Source organism: Musa acuminata, chromosome BXJ3-7 (assembly GCF_036884655.1).
Source record: "Musa acuminata AAA Group cultivar baxijiao chromosome BXJ3-7, Cavendish_Baxijiao_AAA, whole genome shotgun sequence".
NCBI lineage: Eukaryota > Viridiplantae > Streptophyta > Magnoliopsida > Zingiberales > Musaceae > Musa > Musa acuminata.
The window spans coordinates 4,251,929-4,264,159 of NC_088355.1; the positions used below are offsets into that span (position 1 = coordinate 4,251,929).

The window sequence follows — 12,231 nt, forward strand, 5'->3', positions numbered from 1 at the left end:
CCTTTTCATGAGACGTCAAGACTTGTTCGTCGCTCATTTTTTGAACTAATCAACTTTCTCTTTTACAAGTCTTTTGAGACCTGAGTGATATTGCAAATTGATTGACCCTTTGCGGACGCATATCGTAAGAGTGCGTCATGACTTAGGCAATCACACCTAAGTCCAAGGAGTTAGCGTAAGGGTGCTTTGTGACTTGGGTAACTCAAGCTAAGTTCACAATTTTACCACAAGGATACCTCATGACTTAGTTAATTCCAACTAAGTCCGTGAGTAACGAGAGCTTTGTATTATTCTCTTTTTTGGTTTACGATGAAGGGTAACACATGATCCGATTAGGTGGGTCCCACCATTGGGCCCATCCACTTTTTCTAACCAAAGAGAAAGGGATTTATGCCACGCATTACTATGTCTTTCGTGCCAACCGTGTCGCTATGTTTGGCTTTCTTTGATTCGAATAGCTAAGAAACGAAAGGCTGCGTCGAAGCGAGCGGTAACTGCACCATGGGTTCCCTTCACCGTTTCTTTATCGGTTTCCTTCGTGTATAAATCCATGAGCTACTGTTTTCGCGCGTCCCTCCCGAATAATAGGGCAACCTTGTGCAATGGCGATCCGATGGAGCCCCCCTGTCGCTGCGGCCATCGCGGTGGCGCCCTCCGTGGTCGTGGAGATCTTCTTTGAGTAGCGATTCGCAGGTACATACCTCCCCCAAATCGGCCTACATCTTTCCATCGATGTCCGACCTTTTCTACTTCTCCTGCTCCAGCATCTCTCTCCCCTGTGCGATCGATATCATGTTTCTATGATCCATTGGTAGCTTACTGTCTGCTTCCTGCGTTTCTAATGATCTGCTCTACTTTCGTTAACCAAACCACTGTTTCATCTAAATTTGTAGAGGTTCATAAGAAGCTTTGTTTGAATTGCTAAATAATGTGTTTACTAATGCTTATTTAGTTAAAATCATGCTTATAAGTTTACTTTGTGTTTTACATCTTCTTTTCTAAATCAATTAGTGTTTTAGATACCGTGTTAGGGTTTATGGCTTATGCTCTATTCATGAAGGTTATCGTAGCAGTTGGTTGGTTGTTTCGTAGGTGTGATGAGGACCAGACGGCTTGATCTACTTTGGCATAAGATGTAAGAATTGAATTCTATGCTAAACATCTCAAATTGATGCTTAGAATAACATTCGGTTCTTGTTGTTTACCTAATTGTATTGCAGCTGATTGTAGTAGTTTCATTTTTAGTTAAATTTGATTGGTCAATTGCTCTTTCATAATGCCTTATTGAGATCAGTTTTTTATTTTCATTTTCTTTTGATGTGAATTTCTTCATAGATATTTTAGATTAATTTGTGAATCGGTGGGTCAAGTTGGGATTGGAAGGATTGGAAAAGGCAAATGGAATGGCAACATTGAAGATAAAGGTAGTCCACTATATTTACATTAGCTTTCGTTGTTCCAAGCATTACAATGCTGCACTTGAAGGCAACACTTGCCATGTTTAAACTTCTTCTCATTAAATCTAAGGTTGCAGGCCATCAGAACTTCGGAAGAATATATGTTCTGTTCCATCTAGCATGGTTACCAGAGTTCAGCAACAAGAATAAGACATTAGTTTTGCAATTCTCAGATGCATGTGAACAAAAACTTGACTGCGTAGGGTGGCTATGCGAAGCTGCTCAGCGGCAAAGTTGATCAACAAAAAATTGGCAGGGAGACTTCCTAGAGGTTTTACTGAACTATCTTTAAATGCCTTGTCATTTCCATTATCTACAGCATTCATACTTCATATTTTGATTCTTTAGATCTATCTCTAATATATTCATTGTTGATGACCTAACTTATTTATTGGGATAAATTTGATAATTGCAATATCGTGTTCAGCAGATATGTGTGGTTATAGTACCAAAAAGGTTCATGCTATCCTTGCACGTGATAGGAACCATTCAATTAAGAAGGAAGTTCCATGTGAGACTAATCATCTAACTCATGTACAATTCCATCATTCCCTCTGATGCTACCTATAGTTATTCATTGATAACAAAGAGGTCAGGGAGTTTGTGCGTTGACTGGGATATTCTTCCTCCAAAATAAAGTCAAGAATCCTACTGCCAAGAGGGTAACTCTCACAATGTGGATCTTGCAGTACAAACATGTTTTCTGTCTTACCTACTTATTTTTAAATTTTATCAATTTGATATAATTATTTCATCTATTCTCTCTTTTTACAAAGATCTCACTGAGACTACATGAGATGTCAAGAATTAGTCCATTAGAAGGCCTCAATTATTTTTATCCAAACCAATACCACTCGAAAACAACTTAGGTTATAGCCATTTAACTGGCCTCTCCAACCATATGCCTTGCATAAAATTGCTTGTGAGGGCCCCTTTGCTGTCAACTTCATCATTTGGCTTTTTTGATTAATTTAGTCAATTTCAGCAGATAACGGTGTGATAACTTACTCAAGTTTGCAGGGGTAGGAACCTTAAGTAGATACTTAGTTGAATGATTTTGTGCATAGTTATCAGCATGCACATATATTTTCCCATTGAAGTCATTGACATAATTGATTGTCCTAATTAAATCACCAAAAAGGTGTGATTTTAAGATTTTACATACATTGATCTCTTTTATTAGGCCAAGCTTCACTGTTATGTTTACCTCTGTTGTGGATTTGTGGGTCTATTTGATCTTGTTATCCCTGTGGATTTTTCTTGATAACTTGGAGACCATTGTGTGAGCGTGTGTTTATACACATGTATTAGTTAAGTTGGGTGATCTTATCCTTGTAGGTTTGAAAAATTGTTTTGCTCTGTAGCACTCAATCCTCGGCTTTGAGGTTTTCTAAATGAAACATGTACATTTTGAACTTTATTCACTAAGCTTATCTTATTTTTAACCGCTGTCCAAGGACGACGACACAGATTCAGGTGTAAGATCCCAAATGGTAGTTCTTTATTCGTTGTTCCCTTTGACATTTCACTCATATCGGGTTCTACAATTCTTGTACGACAATATGGAAACCAGGAAGATGCAGAATCTGACACTGGTGCAGATTCTGATGCTGAAACGCACAGCGAAAAGGAAGGGATTTGGGAGTAGACGACTAAAGGAAGACACCTGTATTATTTTTCTCTCCCTCTGTGATTCTTCCTATTATTTTGCAGATTCTGATTACTCCACAATGCACATCCATTTGTACTGACATCTCTTCTGTTCTTTTAATGGTATCAGGTTGAGCTTTAGGCAGCCAGATGAGACCTGCCATGACTTAAGGTCAGTCCTTTTACAGACATAATTAGTTAGCTAGTTACTTAAGTTCTAGTGTTCCTAGGAATCAATCATCTTCCTAATGGAGAAAACTTCAGCATATTCGGTGGTTATTTCCTTTGCCTATTATGTGTTCATTTCAAATTTGGATGAGAAATATTTTAATTTGATCTGGCCGTTTCCAAATAGAAATAAATTATTCTTGTATTGGTTGGATGATTGATGTAGTAGTGCTCGCCTATTCAGCTTACTAAGAGAAAAAAAAGAAATCTGTCAACCATGACTCTTCATTTGACTGAAGGTCGATAGAAACGTTACCATCTAAACTCTTATCGTCCATGATAAATTCACATGTTATGCTTATTCATTCATTTCGTTATATAATCTGTATCCATTATGTTTTAAAATATGTATATATTTTTCTCTTTTACTACAAATGAATCATGAATTATTTTTTTAACAAGCCTTGTATTAATTCTTTAATATAATTTTTAATGTTTTCTATATCAAACTCCACTTATTTTATTTCCACAGTTTTTTTTTAAGGGACTTAAAAAGCTCAAGCACCAACAGCTGCGCCCAGCTGTCTCTACGTCCGAAAGATCTGGGCTCTGGGCTGCACACCGCCAAACCAAAGAGACTCGACAGATCCCAACTGCTATCATTAGTCGCTCACCTCTGCTGCACGAGCCACTCCGCCTCCCTCGGGCGGGCCCCGCTAGCACGTGCTGGGAATAAAGCAATTATTAGTATTATTATTTTTTAATATCGAAAAAAATAAAGTTTATAGGATGGGATGTGGGAAATAAACAATACAGTGGAGGTGGGAAGAGAGAAAGAATGGTTGCCATCGGAGCCAAACCGAACGACCGCTGAAGATACCGAGGGTTAGACGAAGAAGGAACAGAGAGGTGCGAGAGAGACGACTGACGTGCAAGGAAAGCGTGAGCGACAACGAGAGAAAGGCTGTCGAAGACGGAGCTTATCTAGCTTCCGAATCCGGATTCTTAGGGTTTCGTTCTTCTCCGGCGGCCGAGTCGCGGTAATCCCCAACCCCTTCCCTTTCCTCGAGTTATACAGTGATCCCTACTTCTATCGTTGCTTTTCGGCACCGCTACCCTGTCAAACACCGTGTTTCTTGCTTTTTGTTTTTTTCTTTTAATGGTTCGGCCTGGCGTTCTTTATTTAGTTTCTTGATTCTTCGAAGAGAAATCATTAGGGTTTTTGTTTACTGCCTCGGTGGTTGGATCTTTATTTCTTTTTTTTTATACTGAATATGTGTTTGATATTTCTTTCTTGTAGAATTGCTGATCTTTTCTCGCTACTTAATTTCATCTTCCGGGTTTCTTGCCAAGTTCAGATTAACGAAGGACTTGTGGTTAATAGCTTCGTGAACCATTACGGTTTAATTTCATTTTGATGTTTGTGGATTGCTCGTCTTAGATGTATTCTGGTGATCGTTGGTGAATATTAGCTCTCAGGATTTAGTTCCTTTCTTTAGTTTGTGGATTGTTACTCGTATGAATTTTCAGTGATCATTGGCCAAAATTCTACAACCAAGGTTGTTTATCTTCTCTTCTTTAACTTTTATGATTTAGTTTCATCTTTTGAAACACGCAGTCAAATACCCACAAGAGTGTGATGTGTTCTTTTAATAATAAAATGAAATGATGTTGAGAGGGTAATTTCACTTCATCGTAGGAGTGGATTGATTGTTTGACAAAGTTCGCATGACAAGCATTTCTTGGCTAGTACTAAATTGCATATTGAGTTTTGATTCATGGAATTAAGTTCCCTTGGTTTTACATGCTTCTTTACTCTCTTATGACTTGTATCTTTTTTCTTTTTTTTTTTCCATTTTTGTTGTCCCTCCGGTACTTACTCTCTTTACCCACTTGCTGATCTTGCATTTATATTGGTATCAGCACTGAACCTAGAAAACCGATGGAATATTTATATTTCAATGATTTCACCCTTTAGGATCCAATTTTATTGAGAATAGGTATGGTGTTGCCTATAACATAGAAATGATTTGCAAGGGAAAATAAGGGTGGAGTCAGAGTTGAGATGTTTTGATTGAAATTTGAAGAATCACAAGGCCGTTTGCTGTGGCCTAAGTTCTGAAGAAGATTTACACACACAGTTCATGGATGTGCCTTCAAAGAGTGAGTAACAAGATGAACACTAACATTTAACCAGACACCATAGGAATTGCAGCATTATCAACTACCTACATGGATCATTTTTTTCCTTGAATATTCATAGCAAAAAAACAAGCTACTCCCAGGGGCAATGTACAACAAACATGTTGAACGTGATGTTGTAGTGCCTGTTTTTTTGGCAATCTGGTATCTTGTGACAGGTGAGATGACTTGAAAGCCAAAACTGAAAATTTTATTGTTGGATCACTAGATGAAAAGTCATAAAATTCTGAAGAAACAAATCAACTAACTGAAAGAAATTTTTTTTTGAGCCGGTTCATATAATTTTTTTGTGTGATTCAAATCTAAGTTCATTTAAGTTTGAGTCTCAGTTGCACTTTTTTTTTTCTTTGATTTCATTGGAGGAATTTCATCATCATTTTCAGGTGTTGTTGGGGGTACTTTGATGTTTCTGTTTTGAGCCAGTGTTGGTATTACAAATTCCTACTTTAGGTATAGCCTGGTTCTGGAAAGTTGCCTACTTAGTATGATAGAATTTGAAGAGTCCTAAGTGTACTATAAATGGGATTTTTATCATTTAAGGTTTCACAGGAAATAAAATAAATATCTTACTATGACAACAAATATTTTTCTATGGTTCAATGCAAATGTTTCATGAAAAGTGGAATTACTGTATAATTCATGATATTTTTGTTCGTGAAGTTGCCAGATAAGTCATTTGCACTGTTTGGTTTTGAATTTTGAGCTATGCTATTGTTAAGTTTGGATATGGATCATGGGTTATGCTATTTGTTCGTGAAGTTGCCAGATAAGTCATTTGCACTGTTTGGTTTTGAATTTTGAGCTATGCCATTGTTAAGTTTGGATATGGATCATGGATAAAATATCACAATCTAATCTAATTCAAGATTTAAATATGGGGTGGTTCACCGATTTGTATCACTTGGTACGAGTGGAAGTATAATGAAAGAATATGTATTGACTGGTACCAAGTTATTTGATTCAATTTTGGTCCTACGTTGGACTGGAAAATACTGGGCAGTATCTAAAAATCTGATTGGTATTTGAAATCTTAATAATTTGCAATCTTTTATATTGTCAGGAAAGTGAGAAATGTAATATATTAAGGCCTTGTGTTAGATGGTTGTAAAGTAAAAGATGATTATGAGGATCAAGTAATGATAATCTTATTCACTACTATCTTAACAGGGAGATTTTCTTATTTACGTAAGCATTAGAGCTCGATGTATCAGAATCATTATCGAAAAATTTCTCTTCACCACTTTATATGGTTCTGTCAACTAAAGAAGAGATTGGGCTTGAGCTGTTCATTGTAGCTCATGGCTTAGTGCCACCTCAGTGGTTACCATGGTAACTGTTATGGTTCATCAGTTAAGCTGCTTGATCCAAGGTATGTACTGATCCGCCAACACACTGGTATGCGAACCGCTCGCTACCGGGTGGTACCGTCGATTGGAGCTATTTCCACCCTGTTACCACCCTAAATCTATCGGTGACGATCGATTTTGACTGTCGTAGCCCGCTACTGAGTGGTCTTAGCCGAGGGAGAAGAAAGAAGAGGGAGAAGAAAAGGGAGAACCTGGAGATCCGATGTCGCTCTCCCTCGACGATCCCGATCTGTCGCCGCCTTCCCTCGCCAGACGCTGCATATGAGATGTCGTCTTCTCTTCATCTGAGGCGACAAGGCCTCGGCGTCGTCGGTGACTTTTCCTCATCCGCGTGAGGATAATAAGCCTTGGCGACGTCGCGAGGAGAAGAAATCGAGCGTCGTCGAGGTGACGTTTCTTCTTCGCACGCGAGCAGAAGAAACGAGGCAACGACATCGCCTCGTCGCCCTCATATCGTACCATACCGATCTGAGCTCGATGCTCTGGTACAGTACGAAAGTACGAACCTTGGTCAAAAGTTCTCTCTTCAAGAGATCACTAGAACTTCATCGATGATTGTTGGATTTTAAAATATTAAAAACTCTTGATAGCTAGAAGGGTATCAGTGAAAGTTCTCTAACATTAGCTGGTGTTTATTATATTTGCAACTTTATGAGGCTTTTCTGAAACTTTAGAGCAAGGGTCTGCATATGAAATTCTTTTTAAGAAGTTTGTCATTTTTATTTTGTGCTTGTGTACTTCAATGGTTTCAAGAAAGACAAGGTTGTGTTTACTAGGAATCTTTTAGTTGATTGTACGTTTGCAGTTTGCAGGGTGAGGCTAATAATGTAACAATGTTGGGTTTGTAGCTACAATTTGTTATAGAATGTCTTGCCAACACAAAGTATTTTTTGAGCAGCTTATGGCAGTTCAAAAGGATATGTATCTATGCATTGAAGAGGGATGTTCTTATGCATGGTTTTCTCCTTCTGTTCCACTGCATGTGAATATGCACGCAGGGATACGTTTTCTTTTGGACCATCAGAAAAACCACATTGTGGATTAGACACCTGACAGCTGGAGTCAATTAGAAAAAAAAAAGATTGATGCATGTTACTAAGGTGTTAGATAAAGGAAAAAGAGGTTATATTAACAAAAGATCATTCCTTTTTAAGTGGCAATTGTCACTCTCTTCATGCAATATAGGTGTTGAATCAGTTGCTTTTTTGGAAATCTCTGCTGACCTAGAATGCCTAGTGTTTACATCTTATGCTGAAACTGACCAGAAAGTTTTGTAGTGTGCAAGTTTTTGTGGTGGAGTTCATGGTATAAGTCGTGACAATCAAAGAGTTATAATTAATTGGTGCATGTAACAAAGACACTATAATGTTCATGAGAATGATTCAGATAAATATTGTTCGTGAAGTTGCCAGATAAGTCATTTGCACTGTTTGGTTTTGAATTTTGAGCTATGCCATTGTTAAGTTTGGATATGGATCATGGGTTATGCTATTTGTTAAGTCTGGCATCATACTATTTGTTAATTTTACTTTTTTTCCCAAAAGAACAATATTTTTCAAGTACTATGTTTTTGTGACTAGACTTCTGATTAAGTGATGCTATTATATATATTACAGAAGGAGACATCACATGCTTATGCTCATCTTATATGTGATTGGATGTCTCAAGTAGCAGCATGATGCAAGGAGTGGATTATTCAGATTTTTAGCTGCCAGTTTTATCTTGTGAGCCAGCATGACACTTGAAGATTTTTTTACTCTTACTGAGATGAGAGATGGGCTTTCGAATATTGCTAGGGTTGAAGAGCTACTTTCCATGATTCAAAAGTTGAATGACTGTGGTACAACTAACTTGGGTGATCCAGTGACACAATGGTGTACAGTTGCAAGTGTTTTAACAGTTACTGACCATAAAGAATGTCTTAATCAGTTTCTCGAGTTAAATGGACTTTCTTATCTTAATAAATGGCTCCAAGAAGCACTAAACCTCAATGCAGATGTCAATGTCATCGATGCTGAAGAATTAATTTGTTCATTACTGACCTCATTTGAGAGGCTTCCCATAGACTATAAAAGGATAATTGCCTCTGGAGTGGGAGTTACTATTGAGCTTCTCCTTGATCACAAAAGCATTCCAATTAAGGAGAAGGCCAGAATTTTGTATGATAAATGGAATCATGCAAGGAATGATGATATAAGTTGTCATGACCATGATAAATGTGGAACCAGTCAAAGTAATCAACCCAGATCTTCTGAGGATGTGCACAAAAGTGAAAATTGTTTGAACTTAGTAAATCCAGTTGTTAATATTTCTCCATGCTCTCTGGGAACTAGTGAAGGAAATGATCAAGCAGAATCTCCAGGGGCTGAATTGCAGGTTTCTAATGCCACAAGATCCTCAGACAGCTCCCCTGTTGATTCTACAAACAAGGAGATAAGTCCAACACCACATCAAGTTTTTCCCATGTTTTTTAATGTCATTAATGCAAGTGCAGTTTTAGCAGTTGCCAATTCAGCAGGGTCATCACCTGTCTCGAACTGCCTGGAGAATCTGTCTGTTATGGGAGAATCTTCTGGTTGTGTTGCAGTGGGAAAACCCTCCACTGAAACTTGTTCTCGACTTGGTCAGGAAGGAGATGCAGCTGATCAGCATGACACGCCAATGTCAAAAGATGTCCCTGATATTGAGAAAGAGATTGATGCTGATATGAAAGAAGATAAGCTGTGCAAATCTAATCAGGGAAAAACTTCCAGTAATTCTTCATCTTTTGCTTTTTCTGCTTCTATGACACCATCGGTGGCTGCTGCTGAACTTCCTATCTCATGCAAGTTGGATTCTGACAATGGCACCTCTTCTGCTGCAAAGGCAACGGAACGTCAGCCAAAGGCTGGGGATTTTGACTACAGGAGGGAAAAGTGTGTCATAACAGCCGAGTCCAATTCAGCTGCAATTTTCACCAGTGGTTTTCAAGATTACTCTTGCACTGCTACCATTCTTGACAACATAGATGATGGTCAACTATCCCTTCAAAGGGAGGAAGCCACTAGCAGTGCCATTAAAGACATAGATCGTGCCATCAATTTTAGGAACCGGAAAGGTCCTCTTTCGACATCCACTGATTTTTTTAAAGTTGTTGGGACAGAGGCTGGTGAAGACATCAGTCGGAAGTCAGAAATTGGACTTGGATGTTTGGATGATGCATTAGAGGTTGCAAGGCAAGTTGCTTTAGCAGTGGAACAAGAGGTGGTCGATTATAGAGAGCACTTTTGCAGCTCTCCTGAGGTTAATTCTGGGGAAATGACTGGTTTTCATAGCCCTGGTTCTGAAGAAGAGCAGATTGAAGCAGTGACTGAGGAAGTTGGTGGGGATAGTTCATCAACTGGAAAAGATCATTCTGGTACCTCATCTCCTGACAAGGAGTCGGAGATCACGCAGCACATGAGTTCTGATCCGGGGAACTCTGATAAAGATAAAGAATCACCCATTCCTGCTCAAGAATCAGTTGATAAGTCTCTTACGGATGGATGCACCTTTGACCTGAATGCAGATACATGTGGTGATGAACCTGAGATGAAGCCTATTATGAAAATATCTGTTGCTGTGTCTTCTCCTATAGCTGTTTTTGCTTCTTCGAAAGGAGCTCCCGGATTGCCTGTTACGCCTCTTCATTTTGAAGGTGAAATGGGATGGAAGGGTTCCGCTGCTACCAGTGCTTTTCGACCAGCATCTCCTCGAAGAACTCCAGATGGTAAAAGGACTTCTTCTGGTGAAAAGCAGAAATCAGAATTCCTCGGAATTGATCTGAACGTGGCTGAAAGGGAGGATGATGTGGATGATGAATTCACATGTGTGAGAGAGTTACCTATTTCCTCTAGTCTTCCATCTCGAGATTCATGTGCGGAAGTCAGATCAAGACCAGAGAAGCTAAATTTGGATCTAAATTGCCTTGGGGATGCGGATACATCTACATGTCCATTCTCCTCCCAGAAGCTGCACTTACTGAATGGAGAGCACAGCTTATCTTCTGCTTCTTCATCATCTTATAGGCATCTTTCCCTTGGAGACTTTGACCTGAATGACAACCCATCTTTCCCTGACATTGGCATTACTCACAACCTTGATAAAGCATCATCTATTAAAGCCTTGGAATCTTATGGAGGGCCAGTACCTTATGATCCTGTCATTAAACTCATGGGATCGGTGATTGCTGTTGAAAGAAAGCATAATCCCAATCAAGCACAGCAGCACTCTTTTCTGCCAAATGGACTGAACATCAGGCCTACTATTGTTTCTCCACCACTGTTTGTGAACATGCTGAACCCCAGTTGTGGCTATGCTGGACTTGCCACTGGGCCTACCATATCCGCTCCTGCAGCATATTATTCACCTGGGAGCATTTCTTACATGGTAGACTCTAGAGGGGCTGCAGCCATGCCACATGTTACTGGCGCTGGAGGACTTGGGGTGCCATCTGCCAGGCCACCCTTTGTTTTAGGTGCAACCAATATGCCCTCGGATATGGCTGGTTTTGGGATGTCACCACTTCATGTCGACTTGAACAGTGGTGCACCATCGACTGAGGGTGGCAGTTTTGAACAATTCTTTCTGCAAGGCTACAGAAGTCGGATGGAAGATCAAACAAAGACTAGTGCACAGCCTTCTAGTTCATCTGTTGGATTGAAGCGGAAAGAGCCGGATGCCGGGTGGGAGCCTTCTTTATATGGTTACAAGCAGATGGCACCACGATGATAGGTGCTTCTGAAACCAGGTTATTTAGATAGTGTGCCTACCTTGTTGGCCGTGGAAGATGGCCAGCCAGGCTTTGACCATCCGGTGATGATAGGTGGAGAAACGAATAAGGATATAGAATAGTGCTGATGGAAATTTGTTGCCCTGGTTTGATTGTTATCTATTAGTTTGTTGCACCTGGTTGAAGTTCGGTGCATGTATATCCCGCAGATATTCTAACATAGTGGATGAGTCGTAGGCTTTTTATCTTTAATTTACTCTGATCGTGTTTTCTATATTGTTTTGTCATCAGAGATGTTGGGTGCTCGATGCTTTAATCATCTATGGACCCCCAGGAGGGTAACCTCCTTGTTTTGTACTTATCGCATGGTTGGCGGTATAGTTCACAGCGATCATGTTGAAAATTGGTAATGTATTTATTATGGTCGGCGCATTACCAGTAAAATACAACGTATGCCAACTTATGCACATTACTGAGCTACACTTTGTCGGCGCCCTGCAGTCACTACAAACCTCCACATTCCTTTTGGACGTTCTTTGAACGATGACGGCAAGGGCCACTTTTGGACGTAACGTTGCTAGTGGACGTATCTGCCAGAGACCACTCTCAGTAATTCCCGGCTCGTGGGCCGTCTGCC

General features: G+C 39.6%; 1 protein-coding gene across 11 annotated transcripts; it reads left to right on the forward strand.

Annotated features, from left to right (window-relative positions):
- Nucleotides 1-574: 574 nt before the first annotated feature.
- On the forward strand, nucleotides 575-11,868 carry LOC103990532 (uncharacterized). Of its 11 annotated transcripts, none has more exons than XM_018829181.2 (8): nucleotides 575-693; nucleotides 1,061-1,135; nucleotides 1,336-1,424; nucleotides 1,528-1,728; nucleotides 1,888-3,125; nucleotides 3,238-3,279; nucleotides 3,808-4,315; nucleotides 8,461-11,868. In XM_018829181.2, the coding sequence occupies exon 8, from the start codon at nucleotides 8,579-8,581 to the stop codon at nucleotides 11,591-11,593; it is 3,015 nt and encodes a 1,004-aa protein (XP_018684726.2). In that variant the 5' UTR covers nucleotides 575-693; nucleotides 1,061-1,135; nucleotides 1,336-1,424; nucleotides 1,528-1,728; nucleotides 1,888-3,125; nucleotides 3,238-3,279; nucleotides 3,808-4,315; nucleotides 8,461-8,578; the 3' UTR covers nucleotides 11,594-11,868. The 11 variants fall into 11 exon arrangements, with proteins under 11 accessions (XP_018684726.2, XP_009407983.2, XP_009407984.2 ...); XM_009409708.3 differs by having other exon boundaries at nucleotides 2,915-3,125; XM_009409709.3 differs by having other exon boundaries at nucleotides 3,031-3,125.
- Nucleotides 11,869-12,231: the final 363 nt, after the last annotated feature.

What these genes read in the sequence shown, in the direction of transcription:
- LOC103990532 (XM_018829182.2), top strand. Translation starts at nt 8,579, where the DNA reads ATGACACTTGAAGATTTTTTTACTCTTACTGAGATGAGAGATGGGCTT.